We start from the raw sequence: 19,377 nt of genomic DNA, 5'->3' as shown, positions 1-19,377 counted from the left end.
TATGCAGACTCTAAGGAATGAAAAGAGCAAACTAAATGAAAACAGACTCACGAATACAGAGGACGTTGACGGCCAGAGGGAAGGGGCGTGGGGGCTGGGAGTAAGGGGAGAAGGTGAAAGAGGAACAGATTAGTAGTTGAAAGGTGGTCACAGGGGTGAGGAGCACAGCATAGGCAATGCAGTCAGCAGTGATGCAATGGCGAGATGGAGAGCCAGAGGGGCGATAGGTAATTGGGATCGTTTCATAAACTGTAAATGTCTAGCCAATGTACTGTATGCTTGAAACTAATAATAAAAAAAGAAGACCATTTTATAAGCTAGTGAAGGAGAACAAAGCTAATATCAGTCTTTCAGGCCAGTTGGTCATTTTAGGTTAACAAATGTACGTGCATTATGTTTTGGGAACAGCCTTCAAATCGTAGGGTATTTATGGGTGCGCAATAATTACGGAAAGGAGTAAGGAGTAAGGCAGATATGTGTTAAGAACGCAATCTCTGGAGTCACTGGGGCTGGATTTGAAGTCTCACCCTTGTCACTTATTGGCTTTGAGACCCCAGGAGCATTCTTTCACTTCTCTAAGCCTCAGTTTTCTCAAATGTAAAATGAAGGAAAGGTACCCAACTCTTAGGACTGTTTTGAGGGTTAATAAGATAATGCATTTAGAGGCGGCGGCCTGAACTCTTTTCGGACGAGCTAGCTGTTTGTCATTTTTATATAATAAATGGGACACCACTCAACTCGATTGTTTTAAGTTGTTACTCACATTTTCACAAAGCTATATAGGACATTTTGACATGAAACTCTGGCTTTGGTGAGAGAACATCTAAAAACAGAACATTAACCCAACGAATTTTTCACCAAACCTCCCAGCACTTTGAAGTGTCGGCATCCATCTGTGAAAAGAGGGAGCGCTGGGTCAGTCTCTCGGTCTAGCCGGTGTCCTCTCTGACTAGAAACTTCAAAAAGTGTGGGCGGATCGGAAAACTTCGCTTTCCAGTTTTCCTCAAACCCTTCTCGAACCTGCTCTCCTCGAATTCTTTTTTATTATTGCCACTGTGCTTTCTCATGGTAGTGTGTTTGTTCAGCTAGTACTTTCTCGAATACTTCTTAAGCTTTGTGCATGGCAAAACAAATGCAGGATCCCCTAGAAAATCTTCCTGAAAAAGAAAGGAAAATTTGCCTCAAGTGGAAAATTGAGAAATACCTCCTAATGAGTGAAACTTTTCAAAGAATGAAAAATTAGAATGAGACATTGCTGACTTGAGAATTTTAGACATCTCTAAATTGAGAACGAGACATTCTCACAATGAACGCTGATTATCTATGTTTCTTTTTCAAGCAGGTGGCCTAGAGGAATCAGCGGTGACAGGAATCGTCGTGGGGGCCTTGCTAGGAGCTGGCTTGCTAATGGCCTTCTACTTTTTCAGGTCAGGACCTCTTTATAGGGTTTAAAGATTCGACTTTATTGCCTTTGTCACTTGCTTTTGCGTGATCCCTCTTGTGGCTTGTTCGTATTTTGCTGTTACCCCCCAAAGCATGGCAGTTAGAAGAACAAAGCCACCTTTGGGGTGGCCTCGGATTTGGTGATCAGTGAGCTCGCACACGAGGGAGCGTGGCAGGGGTTTCTATTGCAACCCCACTGTAGGCCACAGAGGGGCTGCTGTCCTTTGATCGCGAATATTCTGACCTGAATTCCTACCACCTACCCAATGTGTACGCGGAGAGGGAATCTGGACAAAGGAGAAATCAATTACCCCATTCTCAGGCTTCCTCCAGTTGAGAAATAGGTGCCTGGGTTTACTTGCTGAAGAGGAGGAGATAGCTCTGAGTGGTCCCTGCTCTCAGGCTGGTCTGTGCTCAGTATTTCGAGGACCTAGACACTCAGTTACTACTGTGGGTAAGCCCTAAGGCTTTTAAAATTGTAATATTTCTGTGTATCCAAGATACTGATAGTTTTGCATCACGAGGGCAATTCAGTCCTTTGTAATCTTTGGTGGCTGAGTTTGCGGCTTATTCTTAAGTCATTAGACCAGGATTTCTTTATTTCTTTATTCCTGCGTGGCAGTGTAATTCTGAGTATATGTGACTCTTTGTGGGAACAACTGTATTCCTGTTCCTCTGGTCACAGTACATTTAATCTGATTTTTATCTAGGGCACATCCTGGGAGCTGGGAGAGTCTCGGTGGCTGAATAGACAAGACTTAACCCACCAAGGCGCCCAGGGAAGAAGGGGCAAGCTTGTTCTGTGGCCTTTCAGAAAGTGGGCCAACTTTCCTCCCTGAACAGTGCGTGATGCCTCGGGCCACACGACTTTAACCTCTGACCCAGGCTTCATATTCTGTCACTTCTCATTTATCAACCCAAACCCAGATGTCCCTTGAGGGCATTCTTTGTAAGAGAAACCATAGTATTTTGTAGCCAAGTAAGGTTTTATTACTACATTCATTTTCCCTTTTACCCAGGAAGAAATACAGAATAACCATTGAGCGGCGAAACCAGCAAGAAGAACGTAATGTTGGAAAACATCGGGAGTTACGGGAAGATTCCATCAGATCTCATTTTTCTGTGGCTTAAAAGGAAGGCTTTTCTTCTGGCCTGAGATTCTTTAAGGAGATTGATGGGATGAAAGACATCAATGGAACAGAAGGGGTGCTCTTGAAGAACTCATTCTTTTAAGCAGTTAGTCATTTTATTGTAAAATTTCTTTAGAAGCTCAGGAATTGTTAATCACCATATGCCCCCCTGGCCTTTCATCTCACGACAAACAAATATAAGATTATAACGTCACTCTGTTAAACATTTATACTGTTTCAAGGGCATATGATTAGATTTATGTTTTGGAAATCTGATGTCTCCATATCTCGATGGCTTTGGGGGCATTTCACACAAGGCTCTAAAAGGTGGTTTTCTTAAATGAAATGTTTTATAGCTAGAATAAAATCATTTTTACAAGTAGAATATTCTTGGAAAGAATTTAACGCCCGACAAGAGGAAAATGTAATGAACAATCTCGAGGTTGGAAATACAGCGTCCCTTTCTCTCGTGCTGGCAGGCAGGTCAGAGGGTGAGGACTGCTCTGTCCAATGGCATACGTTCAGGTCCTGACTTCGTTCGTATCTTGAGCAAAGCATTTCCTCCCCGTCTCCTTCAATGTCTCATAAAAGCTGCTCTGGATAGTTGTAACTATTAATGAGATAAGAGGATTTATACAAGAAAAGCCAATCTAAAATGTTTCATTTTCTTAAATGTAAAAAAGCCCTATTTCACACTGACATTTCATTTTAAACTATTTTAATCTTCTATTTTGCTATTAGAAAATGTGTCTATTTTTTCATTTTGAAGATTTAATTTCACCTATAGTTTAAAAGCATGGGTAAAGTGCACAACAAGCCGACGATGATGAAAGATGCTTCTCTTTTTCTCTTCTCCCTCCTCCCCTTGGCCAGAGCCAAATGCACATTGCTGCTTAATTACAGAGATCTCACAACGTATTGAGATTATAGACTCCACAGGAGTGCATCAATTTACCTGTTTTAAGTGCAAGTTATTTTAGGGATGTACCCCTTCCAATTCTGGCCACAAGATAGGTTTCAGAATCAAGGGTGACATTTACTAGAATTAGGTAGGATTTTAAAAAGGAAGCAGCCCTTTTTCCTCAAGAAAAAACTTTACAGAGAGTTAGAAACTTGAGGGGAAGCACCAAAATGATAAATTTTAAAAATTCATATGTGACATTTTAATCTACAGCGATGATTTTGCTTTAAAGAGGAAATCTAATGAGCTCTCTTCTTCCTTCGACTCCATGGAGCTTTGTAATCACCCACCAATAGCTCGTCTAACAGTGGGTTGGGTGTGGATATAAGGAATTTCAATGAAGATGAATAAGTATTTACTGAATATCTGCTTTGCACCCAGTATTCTGCACACAGGTTTAAATTCAGGTTGCCACTTACGTTTATAATTTGTGTCGAAAATAGACAGTGAAGGAAGAATGGGAAGTTGCTGGATGAGCATAACACCTTGTAATTACGTCACCAGGTCCTTGATGACATTTCGAGTACTTGGAAATCAGGTTTAAAAGCTATCTTACTGTCTACAAAAGAACATGTTTAGGGAGGAAAATAGGGGAGTTGGAACAATTCTTGGGTGGTCGTGGAGGTGATAGTTCACACAGGTAACGGTGGAGGCAGAGTGAGTGAAAACTACGAGTATCGGAAGCTGGTCCCAGCTTGCTCCCGTGGAGGAGTCTGCCTCCGGTGCTCCGGCTTAGGCCCGTCAAAGCGAATGGGTTATCTCCGAGCGAGGCATATTTCCCCTTTACTGTTTAAAAATGGATTGCAGGCAGCTGGAGAACATGATAGAAGAATTGACTATGACCAAGTGAAACAACTATGTTGTAGTACTCCATGTTGGATGCAAAGGAAAAAGTGGTGGATTTAAAAAAAAGGTGGAAAAAGAAGGCAAGAGAGGCAAGCTGCAGAAATTCTAAGGTAGGAAGAGAATTTGGGAAGCGAAATCCTGGAAAGCAAAGTGTTTAACAGCTCAAGGCTCTTCAAAGTGAAAACAGAATGGAAGGTTTGCGTCCATTTTATTTTTGTGAATTGAGAGCTTATTTCTCTCTCGTTTTTATTTTTCAGTGATGTTTTGCATATATTTTATCTTGTGTTTGTAAAGACATTTAAATTTCAAGCTTATGTGCTTATTACAGGGGGGAAAACACTTGACCTGGTTGCAGTCTTTGGATATAAACATTTCCGACCTTTCTAGAATCTACATCGAGGCCCAGTGTTAACTCTAACATCTTAAAAGCAAATATCTTTTATTTCTACTTTAAGTAGAGGAATAATTTAAACTTAAAAATCATAAGGATTTAGTCTTCTAAAAATGGCACAACAAATCACGGGGTTTCTCATATGCGGATGCCATTCTTTTCCAGTCTTAAAGCAATTCTAGGGTTCTTAAGATTGCTTGTATATTCACATCTCTGTCGTTTATTCTTTCTTCCTTGAAATCATCATACGAGTTACCAAAACTCTGTTAAGTCTTGAAAACTCCATTAAGTTGGAAATCTTTGTTACAAGTGTAGGTGTTTGGCCCAAGGTTACCCTGGGTTAAGGCCTGTGGAAATTACAATTTAGGATTTACGTTCCTAATTGCTAAGCAACATCTTTGACAACTAGTCACTCATAGTCCACCAGTAGCCACGCATAGTGTAGTAAAATAATTGGGGCTTTAGTTCTTAAATTATTCTGTAAATTTTTAGCATGTCCAGATTTAAAAAGGGATACTCCATCAGTATTTTCTCGTCCGGCCAAACATCAGCTGACAGTGATACAGGTCAAAATGAGTATATACTTTTTGTATACACTCGTGATGTTGGAAATAAATGTAGGTTTATGTTTTAAGTGCAGGTCGTTATTGTCACCTTCTTAGATTTTTTTTCCCCTGGACTCAGAAATGAAAGCTTTCCCTAGATGAGCACTTGTACCCAGAAAGCATTTTCTGCATAGAGTGCCTTTCTTCCCCCAGAGTGACCCCCGGTTCCACAAGGAAGCCCCTACATTATACTTCTCAGAAGAACCATTAACTTTCCCTTTTCTGAACCATAGACATGGTTCCACAGGCTTTAAAATAGTTCTTTATATTTCAGAAGTGATATTTAATGGAGGGAAGGGAGAAACTTATGGAAAGAGAATGCCTCCTTTTCTTCTCTTCCTTAAATTCAAAGACTTTACGTCCAGATGCTTCTCCCTATTTACAGGCTTTTAGGGTCTTAAACGTCTTCAAGGCACCTGTGTCCTCTTCACCCCAATGAACTGCTTTCCTTCTGGTTGTCACTGATGTTGGCAGTGTAAGAGATGCCGTTGGCAGGGAGAAGAAGGCCACTGTATAGATCTCATACAGACAGTGACAGGAATTCAGAAAGTAGGTTCCAGGGACATCACCTTCTTGTGAGTGAGCATACAGCGGCTATTTGTGGAAATCTGTTTAGGAGACCAAATAGAATATTAAGCTGAAAGGAACACATATACCTGTGTTTCTTGGGACACAAAGAACTTAGATGCTGAGTGGACGCTGTCATAAAGCCAAATGCTAACCAGAATTATTAGGCTACTTGATCTGTTTCATGGGTTTGTTTAGTTATTGCCCTGGGGTTCAGTGCATCATGAGGAAGCTGATAATGAACCAAATGAACTTCTTCAGTGGAAAACCGAAATTGTCTAAAAACATGGAATATGTTTCAGGGGCACTGTGGCAGTAGAGAGCATGAGATGGTGCTGTTCCGGGAGCTCTGTTTCTTTTTCAGTTGATCTTTAGAACTTGGAATGACCAATAATTTAGTCCCTTTTCAATAGCCAGACTCAACAAGAAGCTTGGGCCACACCCAGAAAGAAGAATCAGGAGCTTGATTCTGCAAAAGAAACAGAAGAGGGTACAGTTGCACACTGCCACGTCTTTACCACCCCTTCCCCTCCCACATCCAGCCCCCATCCATTGTGGCTCCAGAGATGCGTGAGCATCTTGCCCAGGCAGGCAGAATTCGTAGTGGGACCTCCATACTTCCTCAGAGCGTAAGACGACAACAAGGTGCTGGCTGTGAGAATGGAGCTGGTGTTGGATCAGAACCCTCATGCTAGCTTGACCACACACGCTCGGGATAGTTCAAGCCTGTGATGCGCGTAGACTCCAGCAAGCCTGGCGTCGGTCTTCAGCAGGTCGAGCTCATCCATAGCTCTTACAGGCATATCCCATAGCTAGACTCTAGGATTAAAATGACTTTCAGAAAGTGCTGGATTGGAATTTGTTCGAATTTCTCATTAACCACTAATGTTAATTCATACCAAAGGCAAAGCAATTCTAAGCCAGCCGATGCTGTTAACGTTCATGTTTTCATCTACTTCAGACACGGGAAGGGTTTCTATGGGAGCCGAGTCTCAGAAGTAAAAATCCATACATTGTACTAGCTCTTTGATGTATCAGGTGTGGGATGATTCCCAGGGGAGAGATTTAAACAAGCAGAATTAAAAGAGTTAGCAAAACTGCTGCATTGCTTTGATTCACGTGTTTAAAGACCCAGGTTTCTATGCAACAAGGAATAAAGGGCCCATTCACCAAGTGTAAGTCACAACATAGCCTACCAAATTGTTTCTTATTTGCTAAGAGAACAAAGCTATTGTAGCACATAATAATTTGGCAGAGACGGTTGATTTGGATTTTGGAAGGAAAATTTGGATTTTGAAGCAGGATGTTCTGCTTCTCATTCAGTGCCGAGATCTGACAATGCTCACTGTGGTGTGTCTTACGTATGAGACAGAGACAGTGGTGCGGTGCCCTGGAGAGCGGGAAGGCGCTGTCGAGTTTGCAGACCCTTTTGCTGGGCCCTGGGGATCCGAGCTTGTTCCCTCCCTGTGCATGAGGGATGGGTGAAACCAGGAGGGCGTGGTATAGGCCCTGTGGAGGATTACTTCTGCAGCCCTTGTCTTCTGGGCTTTATTACTCATTGTTAATTTAAATATAGGATTACCAAACAATACACACCTACCATAAGTCTGGTAGCAAAGTAAAAGTAAAAGCTGCGCAAGCTACATACAGCTAATTATTCTAATGTAAGTAGAACTATCTGCATATAATGTGATTTAATTTATTGTTGTGTAGAAAATGAGAATTAATGACTGTGGATATAACCCCCATTTTGTATAATATATTTTATTTCTGGTGCAAACTGGTCATTTAAAGTACCTACTTCATTTGGTGTTTGGATATAAATGTGTATGTGTTCTTGTAAATGTTTCTATTAAGCAAGAATGCCACATGCTCACAGTATAACAATGTGTTCTCATTAAAAAATACATCCCACTGAAAGCTTTTCTTGTTCATAATTCGAGGAACCACACACTACATATAGCCATATTCTCTGATAACTTTCTATTCTCCCAAGATGAGTTTAAGTAAAAAATCAATTGGCGGATATGATAAACTTTATTGTTTGGATGGTACCTCTGAAAGAACTCAAGAATTTCTGCCCAGCAAAGGGAAATATGCAGAAATAAAAAAAATAATAATAATTTATTATTAAAATGAGAGGTCAACCTTGAATTGGCAGGTAAGGGAAGTAATCTTCACCAATAATATTACCTTGAGTCTCTGAAGTTTGAGCACTTCAGTTACGTAGCTACATAGTTGGCTTCATCGACCTCATTGTGAAGTCCCTTACCCACTCTGAAGAGGTCCTAAGTTGGTTTTGTCACTCTTAAGAGCAGCATACTAAGCAGACCAACCCTCCTCAAGCGTCGCCAGTTGCCTCTGGGTTGTAAAAAGTTGCCTCGCTATCTGGGAAGTTACTCACGGTTTATTTTAAGCCCCAGAAACACATGGCGATTCTTGCGGTCAGAGCAATGCTCCCCTTGTCCTGCCGCCCCCACCACCGATGAGGTCTCCTGAGAATACGAGAGCCACTCACACCGGCGCTGGTGCTTGAGAAGATTCTGCCGCAGGAGGCTGACTTGAGGGTGGGGGTGGGAGTGGGGTGGGGCAGGGTGGGGGCCACTGTAGGAATGAAAGGCGGGCCGGGAAACCTCCAAGAAACACAGGATGTCTTAGCCCATTTAGGCTGCTGTAACGAGCACCGGACTAGGGGGCTTACACAACGATTTATTCCTCACGGGTCGGGAGGATTTGGTTCCTGGTAGGGACTTTCTTCCTGACTCGTAGACGCTATCTTCTTGCTGTACCCTCACATGGCCTTTCCTAGGTGTGTCTGTGGGTGCGGGGGTGATGGGGGCAGGGGGAGAGGGGATCTTGTGTCTCTTCTTCTAAGGACACTAATCCTATCGGGTCAGAGTCCAGCCTTCATGACCTCATTCAACCTTAATTACCTCCTCAGAAGTCCCATCTCCAAATACAGCCATCCTGGCTCAACATCCTGGCCTCGACATATGAATTTTAGGGGGGCACAAACATTCAGTCCGTAACACAGAGTATTCCCACTACTTTCCCATGTTGCCCTGGGGACCATGGCTTCCTTGAATCCTTCTGCCCTACGTCTTACGTCCCCATCTGTCCTGCACTTCTTCATACATACCCAACATCCCACAATGGGCCAAAGTTGCCTCATGACTGTGGCTAGTGGGGGGTGTGTATCCCTTGGAGGAGCCCTAGGGAGCTCCAAACACCATGGATTCAGGGCTCCACCCTAACCCTAAATCATGGGCTTCTGGGGTTGACTTAAATAGCAACTACTATTGGATTGGGAGAGGTACCAATGGCTGCGTGTCTTTAAAAAAAAAAAATAGCAATTTAATGAACCATCTATTAGCACCAAACTAGAACCAAGAAAAATAGTTCCTTTTGCAGGCTTTGTGCATCCCCGACCATCGCTGGCTGCCGAAGCTCTATCGTTTCCATTTCGCAGATGAAGACACACTGGAGCCAGACTCCTCGGGTTTATAGCCTGGCTCTGCTGCTTGTGGCTGTGCAGACTGGGCGAAAATGGGGATAATCATAGTTCCAACCTCATGGGGCTGCTGTGAGGACTTCAAATTTAGCACATAGTGAAGCATTCAAGAGAGTAATTATTATACTCTCCTGTTTCCTTGGATGAGGAGACGAAACCTTCGGTTGGCCATTTTTGAGCCCTTTCAAGACGACTAGGCTTGAGGACAAGTAGTCCTTTCCTTCTGGAGAATGAGATGAGAGACAATGAGGAGCAAGCCCCTTTTCTGTACATTGTGCCCCTTCCAAAGGGTCCAGATGAGGGCCCAGAGGAGGATAGTGATGGCCACATTGCCTCTGGATCTCAGAGGACCAGCCAGGGCAGTTTCATTCACATCTGTCTTCTCCACAGAGTGGAGATGCCACAGCTGGATCGCACACCTCCAGCCCTAAGAACCGCCCCCTGGACTTCACCCCTGGGGAAAATGACGCCAGCAGCGGTGATTGGTCAGAGCAGCGCCTGTTCCCCTACAGCGTAGAGGCCCCTCGTGTGTCCTAAAGAACACCTTCCCCTCCAGTGGCTGCCTCTCCCCAGGAATCCTTTGAGAATGCTGAGATTTTTGTCCCAGTGTAGCAAAGGCTCTTCATAAGGGTGTCAGTGGCTGGGGGGGCTTCCCAGTGTTGACAAAAGGGGGTTCTGATTCCACCACTACTCCAGAGGGCTGAGAGAGACCAGAACTTTGCATTGAAGCTGCAAAGTTCCGGGGACTTATGGAAGCCTTCCTCTCCTGGGCCTAGAGGCCACAGACCAGGCAGAGGCAAACCGCTCTTCCAAAGGGCCTCTCACCGTCAGAATGGGTCGAGTAAGCAGATGTGCGAGGCTGCGTTCCAGACCTGTCCCAGCCTCTCCACATCTTATCGGGCAGTGGCCGGTGCTGGGTGCCCCCTGACGAGGGGTGGAGCGGCTGCACGGAACGCTGAGAAGAACCAGTTATGTGGGGAAGACCTGGCCTCTCCCCGGAGGAGTGTCTTGGGTGGTGTCAAAGGCATTTTATGTTTTCAGGAAAAAAATCCAGCAAGAGACTAAATAGAATTTGCCACTTGGGATCTTAACTGAATACCACTTTGAGACTATTCTCGGCATTTTACTCAAGAAGTAAAATGAAGAATGAGCAGGAGCACATGCCCTACATACCTTAAATGTGTTCACTTATTTAACCATGTATGGATATCTACCTGTTGCCCCATGAAGTAGGGCTATGGTCATCTCCCTCACTCTAGAGGTGAGTAAACTGAGGCACAGAGACGTTAATTAACTGGCCCAAGGGCTCCCAGCTACTAAGCTGCAGAACCGGGGTTTGAAGTCAGGCCGGGGGCTCTAGGTGACGACCGTGCTGCAGCGCTCACCCCAGCGGATGGCGGGAACCTTCCGTCTTCTCTAAGTAGACCTGGCTCCTCGTATCGTCTCCCACAGCCAGAGTCCCATCTCTCCCTTTTTCGCTGCTGCCGAACAAGGCCTTTCTCACCTTACCCCCGAGGTGGCCGAGGGCACCTCACTCTTCTCCTGACTTCCAAGCGTTCCTCTTGTACTCATCTGACCCCCGCGGGCGCGTCAGTCTGCCTGAGCCGTGGCCTTGATAATGTTACGCTCTTGCTCAACGACCCGTAATGACTCCCATTCCTCGCAGATCACATTCCATGCGCTGCGCCTGGCGTTCACAGCCCTACGCCCTCAGTCGTGCTGTATTAATTTCTTACTCACTATCCTTTTGGTTCGGTCAAATTGTGCTGAATGTGACTTAACTCAAGGATTTACTCGTCGCCCATTCACTATTCCTTGCATTTTCCTGCCCACTGCTTTTTAGGCCCACTGTTCCTGCCGCTGGGAAAACCATTTGCTTTCCAGTCGGGCCATTGCTTCGCCTGCAGGCCACACCTCAGCCCCTCTGTACGCGTCCCTGTCCAGCCTACCTTATTTTGTGGCATTTATTGTCTCAGGGTTTTCGACCGGGTGGTCTGCAGATGCATTTCGTTTGGCAAGCCCATGTTTTGGGAAAAAAAAAATGTTTGGATGCCTTTGGATGCGGCAAATGCTCTCCAATTTGCCGGAACATCCAGCTTTCTTCATGAATCTCTGCGAGGGCTGTGGGGCTGGCAAACTCTGCTCGTGTGGTCAATGGACAGTCATGCAGAACTTGATAGTGGGATCTCTGCTATTCCCACTTTATTTCTCCTTCAACATAACTTCCAAGCTGCTGGTCTTCAAAGAATTCCCTAACACTTTAGATTTGTCTCTCTCCCTTTAGCCTGTCAAATATTAAGGGATCCCAAAATAAGACAGTTCCTGGATCAGAGGAATTAGTGCCCAAAGAAACTCCTCTTAGTTTTTGTAATGTTAGTGCTCATTCTATAATGTTTCTGCTTTGAAATTTCCTTAAAACTCGGATATTCTTAAATGGCCTCCCACAGGAAGGACTCTTGAGCTTAAATCCCTGCTCTTCTATTTACTAGCTATGGGACCTCAGGAGACCCCAGGTCTTTTCGAGCTTCAGTTTCTCCCTTCGTACTATTAGGAAAATAGTAACTCCTTTGTAGTGTTTTCAAGCGATGCCTGCTATGCAGCAGAAGCTCGATAAACGGGAGCGAGCACTGTTTTCGGGAGGCGGCCTTGCTTAGTGCCTCAGGTCCTTAGGTGTCAAGACTGGCCCTAACTGAGGCCCTGGGTTCTTTTTGGCATGCACTTTGCGGGAGGTCTGCATCCTTCTAACCCTCATCCTCCTTTCACGGACAAGGACACCAGGAGCGTACACAAGATTGTGGATGTGAAGTTTCTGGCACAGAGCAATGACAATAGCTCGCGTCTGCGGTGGGGACCCTCCACCAGGCACTGGTCAAAGAAAGCGCCGTGTCTCGGGCACTGCAGTCATCTCTGAGACAGAGTGCGTTAAGCGCATGCCCTGGCCCTCCAGCCGGGAAGGGACAGCGCCAGGGTGAGAGAGCGGAATCTGGCCCAGAGCCCCAACGCCCGTCCGGGCTGAATTATGGCGGCGGCACACTCAGGTGTCCCTGTCACCCTGAGTGCCTCGAGGGGCCTCGAAGACCCTCCTGCCTCGAATCTCCTGTCACTCAAGACGAAGCGTGCTCTTGCAGCAGAATTTAGGACTACAGCCCAGAGTCTCCCAGCCACCACCTGCAGGCTGGTGTCAATGGGGGAGTTTTATCAGTTTGTGCTGAAATAAGAAAAATTAGGACAATAACAGGCAAAGGTCACAAACAAATAGATTCAGTGTTTAAAGACTGACTTTTTTCCTAAGATTATAACTTTGTGATGTTGTGGTCTGGGTGGCAAAAATGCCTTTTCCACTATTAAATGGCAGCGATACTCGTTGGTAGGTTTTTCTTTTATGTCTTTACTTGACAAAATAAAAAGTTGGCAAAAATGATCAAAATTCATGAAATCCAGCGGTCTGGAAGCACCGCACTAGTCTGCTGCGAGATGAAGCAGACGTGGTATCGCTGCGCGTTCCCGGTCACGTGAGAACATATTTGCCCCCTTTTTGTACCCCAGGGGCTTAGAGATACCTGCGCAGTAAACCCTGCCAGCCGATTCCCTGAAGCGCCAGACAAAACCCGTGCCCCAGGCCAGATCCTCGGAGTTTCTCTTTGTCCTCCTCACATCCCGACTAGTCAAGTGATTAACAAGCCACCTTCAAACCAGAACAGCTGGCAGTGCAAACGACTCAGACCGCTGCCTTCCCTTCAAAGGTTTTCACAGCTGCGCCTCAAAACCTCCAGCCCTGCTCACCGCCCTCCCACTCCCTCTCGCCCTCTGCCTCTGAGAGGAGGCCACACGCTGCCTGTGGAGTGTTACCCCTTTTCGAATACACGTTCCTTTTGAGTCTAAAAACAAAACCAGCCTCCTGCATGGAACTTTGAGCAACAGTTCTAAGCAGCTTCTATGGTGAAACAAGTCACTACTTATCAGCTTATAATGATAACAACAGTAGTGATAGTGGTAATATTGCCACAGCAGGTTAGAGACGTCTACTTAGCGTATCCCCTCCAAATGAAAACATGAAAACATCATTGTACATTACTTTCAGTCTTTTCTAAATGGAGCTGTCTTGACCGAAGAGAAGTAACGCCCCCCCCATGCCAAAACCCTGCTTCGGTGCGGGTCCTTTGCTTGCGTGTGATTCTCATTTCCACCCATCCAAGATCCTGGATCTTCTCATTCGAGTAAGCCTTGGCCTGAAGTCTTTGCCAGATTTTATTTATTTCCATCCCTGGTTCACATCTGTCACGTAAAAGACGCCAAAGCCCCCGGTCATGTGCAGTCGCTTCACGAGCTGCTTGGTGAACACAGCCATTCTTAACAACTAAATTACATAAACTTACAACTAAATTTTATTGTTGAAGTGAAGGTTATAAATACACGGAACATTTGAGGTTATTTATATTTAATCTATCGGCAAAGTATCCATGTGGAAATACAAAACCATGGTGTGCTACTGTACATCTCTTCCCAGCTCCACATTCAGTGACGTCACAGTGGTCCCTTGAAAGGGGCCATCTACGAGTATTCACGCCGTGGAAATCAACAAACTCTGTAAACCATGGTGTGTTCCCTTCACAGACCTGTCTGTCAAGTGCTTATCAGCACACCGCTGTCTACCATTCTCTGCTTCCTTCCAGGTAAACCCAGAACTCAACCCATTAATGATGATTCTCTTTCACAGAGAAGGAAATTGAAGTTCTGAGGCATTCGAAATCCCACAGCTGACAAACAGTAAACCCAGAACTAAGGCCCCAGGCTTCAAAGCCTATCTAGTGCTCTTTTTATGCTAGAAGATGAACATCTCAGACCCTAAAAAGAACCTTGAATGTTAGGACGAACTTCCCAGCTTAATAATGGTCCTGCCAGGAGATCAAAGATTTTCATTCCTCTAAGAGAAATCCTTAAAATGCAAAAATGCTTTTATGGCTGGCCTCAGCTAGTACTCCCAAATCGTTATCTCATAAGAAACGCTTGGTGTTTTCGTGAGGTTTGTGTGTGCACGGCAGGTGAGGTGATGGGAAGGGGAGGGTGCCACAAAAGAATGAAAATCACTAAGAATCTGACAGTCGGAAGCTGTGCCGTCGAACCTTTTAGACCTCCCCCACTTCTTAAATGTACAGCTTCCACCCCGCACAGCACAAATCCATACGTGGCACATGTGATAAAGGTAGAAACATGATAAAAAATTTAGAAAATAAAAATTCGACGAAGAACAATTGAAATTCAATGAGAATCAATTGAAATACAGTAAGACTTCAGTCCATATCTGTTTGCAAAATACTATCTCTTGGGACATTTTAAATATTATATTTATAATGTAGAACCAATCTAATAAGCACACTCATAGTAGATCAGAGAAATTTTACAGGCTCTCTCAAGAATAATGAATGTCATTTCCTAAACAGAATGAGAAATCTGGTATCGACCTCCAGTTTGTGCTAAAACTCAGAGAACCACCACTATATTTTTTTAATCTCTTATAGAGCAAACACTGTTTTTAATATACTTAATTTTATCCCGTAAAATTAATAAAATATATGTAGTAATTGGTAATAAGTTAGTGGCTTGCCTCATCTTTATAGGATGTTTTTTGTATGGCCCAGCTACTGCCCTTGAAGGACAGGTATTTTTCTCTCTCTATCTTCACTGGCCAAATAAGCTCAGGGCCTCCGCATCTGTACTTTTGTAATAGTATTTCTGAGTCAGCATTTGACTATCAATTTCATACCCAGCCTCCCACCACCCAAACTTTATATTTTTTCTATCTTAGGAACTCAGGTATGTTGTAAATGTTTCCCATGACAACGACAACATATAGTGTTAATTATAGAGTGTTTGTCTAGATGCAATGTTATGCTGCTTAAAAATGGGCAGGGAATGTTCTCCATGCCAAGCCATAGACTTGGGTATTCACATTTCAATGATCCCCTGAGGTTTTTTAAGTATGAGCAATGCTATCTAATATATAAATGAAGCTCTAGGTCGAGGCAAGAAATGAAGACAGGGTATCCAGTGGCTGTCTGGAGGGTCGGAGGTCATTCAGATGTTCACATGGCTCTCCTCTTCACTATTATTACATCCACATGTAATACCGAGTGGAGGAAGCCTACATTGTTTAGTTTAACACAGAACTTTCAGCGAAGAAGAGAGGTCTAGCTGGGTAACCTTGATAGATTTCACATTGCTGTACTCATATCTCCTGTGGAAGATGCAGGGTCCAGGCCTGTCCTATGCCAGTTAAAGCCATTCTCTTAATTCCTTCATTGCATTTGGTGAGGAGGATTTCTGATGCGATCAGGACTTCTCACCCTTTGCTGGGGAAGCCCATGGTCACTCGGCTGGACTGGTAGATCCCCAAGAGCCTCATTCCTTAAGCCCCTTTCGAACATGTACAGGAGACATTCCGGCAGCCTACTTAGGAAACTATTTGTTGAGGAATAGTCATCACATTTCTGAAAAATTATGGTGGCAGCTGATCCAAAATCTTGGCCTTGAACTCCAGCCAATGTTTTCTTGACTCCAAAGTGTCCTGCCAAAACAAAGTAATTGCACAGCTGACAGAACCTCTCTTGTTACCTCTTAGGAATGACCATAATTTACAGCCCGCCATGCCAATGGGGGTCTCCCGGGGAACATACAGCTACTCTGGGTGCATGTCAGTGAGCCATCTCAGAGCTAATGACCTTGCCATGCTTACCTTCTAGGGAAAACACAGAATTCCTTGCTCGAGGAGGGTGAGCGTCACTGATAAGGAGCTCTGTTTTTACTGTAACCGCATGTTCCTTTTCTTCTTTCAGGTGTCAGCTGGATTCCTGACAGGACAGTGTGGTGCCATTTCCTGAGACCTCCAATTCTCCTCCCACGCTTGAGGTGGCCACGGCAAAAGCTGTCACTGTGGTGTTCACTCAGTTCCTTCTGCATTCTGGGCCCCTGGAGCTTTCCCCTAATTTTCTGGTCAGCTCAGCTATGCACTTACAAGAATGTTTGTTATATATGTCCAGAATGTCTAGCTGTTCTATAATGGGCAGTTTCCAGGTTATCCTATCTTCCGTACTACCAGAAATGAAGTTTTTGCAACCTGAGGTAAAGTGGATCAAAAGAGGTAAACAATGGATGTCTTTTCTTAATCTCAGTAGGAAGGGTCAGGCATTGGCAAAGGCCTGAATCAGGGTCTCTGAGGCGAGATGAGTTTCTTCTGTATGGCATGATCTGCATTGCTCCTGGGAAGAGCTTTTTGATGGGGCATCAGATATATTTTGCTACACCTTGAACCACCTGATCAGGTCCCTAAATCTTGATCGGTCACACTTCCCACTTGGGGAATGGAGGTCTCTTTTCCAGACCGGTCCAGACTACTAGTCTCTGTGTCTTAGGCTCTGACCCACTGGCTGAGATTGTTTTCAGAGCTTTGTTATCATGTGGTTCCTAACTGTTTTGAAAAATTACCTTGCTTCAACCTAAAGAACCGTGAATATCCACCCTTAAATGGCTCACCTGATCCCCTAGCTTCCCCTCAGGCCAATCCACTCTTGTGTTTTAGCTCCCAAGATGTAGTACTTTCTCTTAGCCTTCTCTCCAGCACAAATAGAGGCAAATAACACAAAGACCACTTTGCTTTGACTGTTCAGGTAGTATAAATTCCAAGGAAGAGAGATGGCTGGGACTGTGCTGTCAAAAGATGTGGATCTATCATGACATTCAGAATTGAGGAGACCTGAAGTTAGTGGAAAGGAGGTCTCACATAAACCTCTTCAATCCCTTTTGTATTCCAAGGTTATTATTTCAGCTCTGTCTTCATTTACATTCTATGGCATCAATAGTTCCCAAGTCACTGGGAAGAACAGACAAGTCCAGACCCCTTAAAATTCTGTATTCTCTCCCCTGTCCATCTTCCGGTTATCTATCTCTCATCCAACATCTCCTGAAGTTAACTGCCAACGAAGGAATTGGAAATGTCTTTTTTTTTTTCTTAATTGCAGTAAAAACCAACTTTTAACCAAAAATTTACCATCTTAGCCATTTTTAAGTGAACCGTTCAGTAGTGTTAAGTATAATTCACATTGTTGTGAAACAGATCTTCAGAACTTTTTTATCTTGCAAATCTGAAATTCTAGAACCCATTAAACCATAATTCCCCTTTTCCTCTTCCCTTAGCCTCTGGTAACCAACATCCTTCTTTCTGTTTCTATGAATTTGACTACTAGATACTTCATATAGGTGGAATCATACAGTATTTGTCTCTTTGTGACTGGCTAATTTTACTTAGTATAATGTCGTCAAGTTTCATTCATGTTATAGCATGTGATTGGATTTCCTCCCCTTTTAAGGTCAAATAATATTCCACTGAATGTATATACCGCATTTGCTTTGACATTCATCTTTTATTATTATTAATTTATTTATTTTAATTTGTTTCAAGTGTACGGTACATTGGTTAGACATCTATATATTCATAAAATGATCCCCTCAATTGCTCCCTCCCTCCCCTGACCCTCCTCCACCTAGACAACATATTAATGCTGACTGCATTCCCTATGCCGTGTTCCCATCCCCTTGACCATCCAACAGCTACTAATTGGAACTTCTTTAACCCTTCACTCCATTGTCCCAGCCCCCCAAACCTCCCTCCCCTCTGTCCGTCACCAAATTGTGCACTATTTTGGTGAGTCTGTTTTTGATTAGTTTGTTCTTTCTATTCCTTAGATTCCACATATAAATGAAATCATATAGTGTTTATCTTTCTCTGTCTGACTTAAATGCCTTCTACGTCCATCAAAGCAATATCTTTTTCTATCCTCTTCCTTTTAGTGTGTGTCTTTTAATCTGAAATAAGTCTTTTATAGGCAGCATATGTAGGGGTCTTATTTTCTTATTTCCTTACTCTATCTTTTGGTTGGAGCACTTAATTCTTTTCCATTTCAGGTGCTTATTGATAGGAATGTAGTTGTTACCATTCTTTTTTGATACTTTTTTTTTTTTTTTCTTAAAGAAGTCCCTCCAATGTTTCCTGTAATACTGGTTTGGAGGTGATAAATTCCTTTAGCTGATTTCTGTCTGGAAAGCTCTTTATCTGTCCTTCGACTCTAAATGATAGCTTTGCTGGATGAAGTATTCTTGGTTGTATGGCATTCATCTTTTGATGGACATTTGGTTTGTTTGCTTCTGTCTCTTGGCCACTGTTCATAGTGCTGCTATGAACATGGGTGTGCAAACATCTCACTGAAACTGCTTTCAATTTTTTGAATATATACCCAGAAGTAAGATTACTGGATCATACGGTGGTTCTATTTTTAATTTTTTGAGGAACCACCATACTGTTTTTCCATAGTGGCTGCACCATTTTACATTCCTACAAATAATGCACGAGGGTTCCAGTTTCTCTACATCCTTGCCCACACTTGTTATTTCACTTTATTTTTCATATTAGTCATCTTAATGGGCATGAGGTGGCAATGTCTTTTTCCTTCCTTCCTTCCTTCGGCAAGGCAACCCTTGGTTGACCTCACAGATTGCAAGGACCTTGTCAGCTTACAGTTTCTTTATTTTTTATTTTTTATGCCTACAGCATCTGGTCTTCCTAGGTGGTCTCCCATCCAAATACTAACCAGGCCTGACCCTGCTTAGCTTCCAAGATCAGACAGGATTGGGCTTGTTCAGGGTGGCATGGCCGTAGATGGCAATGTCTTTCTTGTATTTCATAAGATCCCTGGAATTATGAATGTTTTGGAAATACTTAACCAGTCAACCTCTGGATGCTCAGTTCAACTTTCAATGGCAGATGGAGATTCAAATGATCTTCAAAATGCAAAGAAGCTGCAACAAATTTAGAGTTTTCCGATCAAGAGTGGAAAACATCCAGAACATTCATGTTTGCTTTCCATTCAAAA

General features: G+C 43.7%; 1 protein-coding gene and 1 pseudogene across 3 annotated transcripts in view; one reads left to right on the top strand and one right to left on the bottom strand.

Moving 5' to 3' along the window:
* NPR3 (natriuretic peptide receptor 3) overlaps window positions 1–7,863 on the top strand; it is a 68,226-nt gene extending 60,363 nt beyond the window's left edge. For 2 of the 3 annotated variants that reach the window (XM_036225600.1, XM_016121981.2), the window contains 2 exons: window positions 1,340–1,427; window positions 2,463–7,863. In XM_036225600.1, coding sequence (XP_036081493.1) covers window positions 1,340–1,427; window positions 2,463–2,574 — 200 coding nt within the window. In that variant the 3' untranslated portion in view covers window positions 2,575–7,863. The remainder of the gene's footprint in view (window positions 1–1,339; window positions 1,428–2,462) is intronic. The other variant, XM_016121982.2, reaches the window with a different exon arrangement.
* An 11,183-nt stretch (window positions 7,864–19,046) lies between these two features.
* Window positions 19,047–19,165, bottom strand: LOC118607331 (annotated as a pseudogene).
* Between the last annotated feature and the right edge of the window lie 212 nt (window positions 19,166–19,377).

This window comes from Rousettus aegyptiacus, unplaced genomic scaffold, assembly GCF_014176215.1.
Source record: "Rousettus aegyptiacus isolate mRouAeg1 unplaced genomic scaffold, mRouAeg1.p scaffold_m13_p_8, whole genome shotgun sequence".
Taxonomy (NCBI): domain Eukaryota; kingdom Metazoa; phylum Chordata; class Mammalia; order Chiroptera; family Pteropodidae; genus Rousettus; species Rousettus aegyptiacus.
The sequence above is the reverse complement of the archived record's forward strand: the minus strand, read 5'-3'. Positions and strand labels throughout refer to the sequence as shown.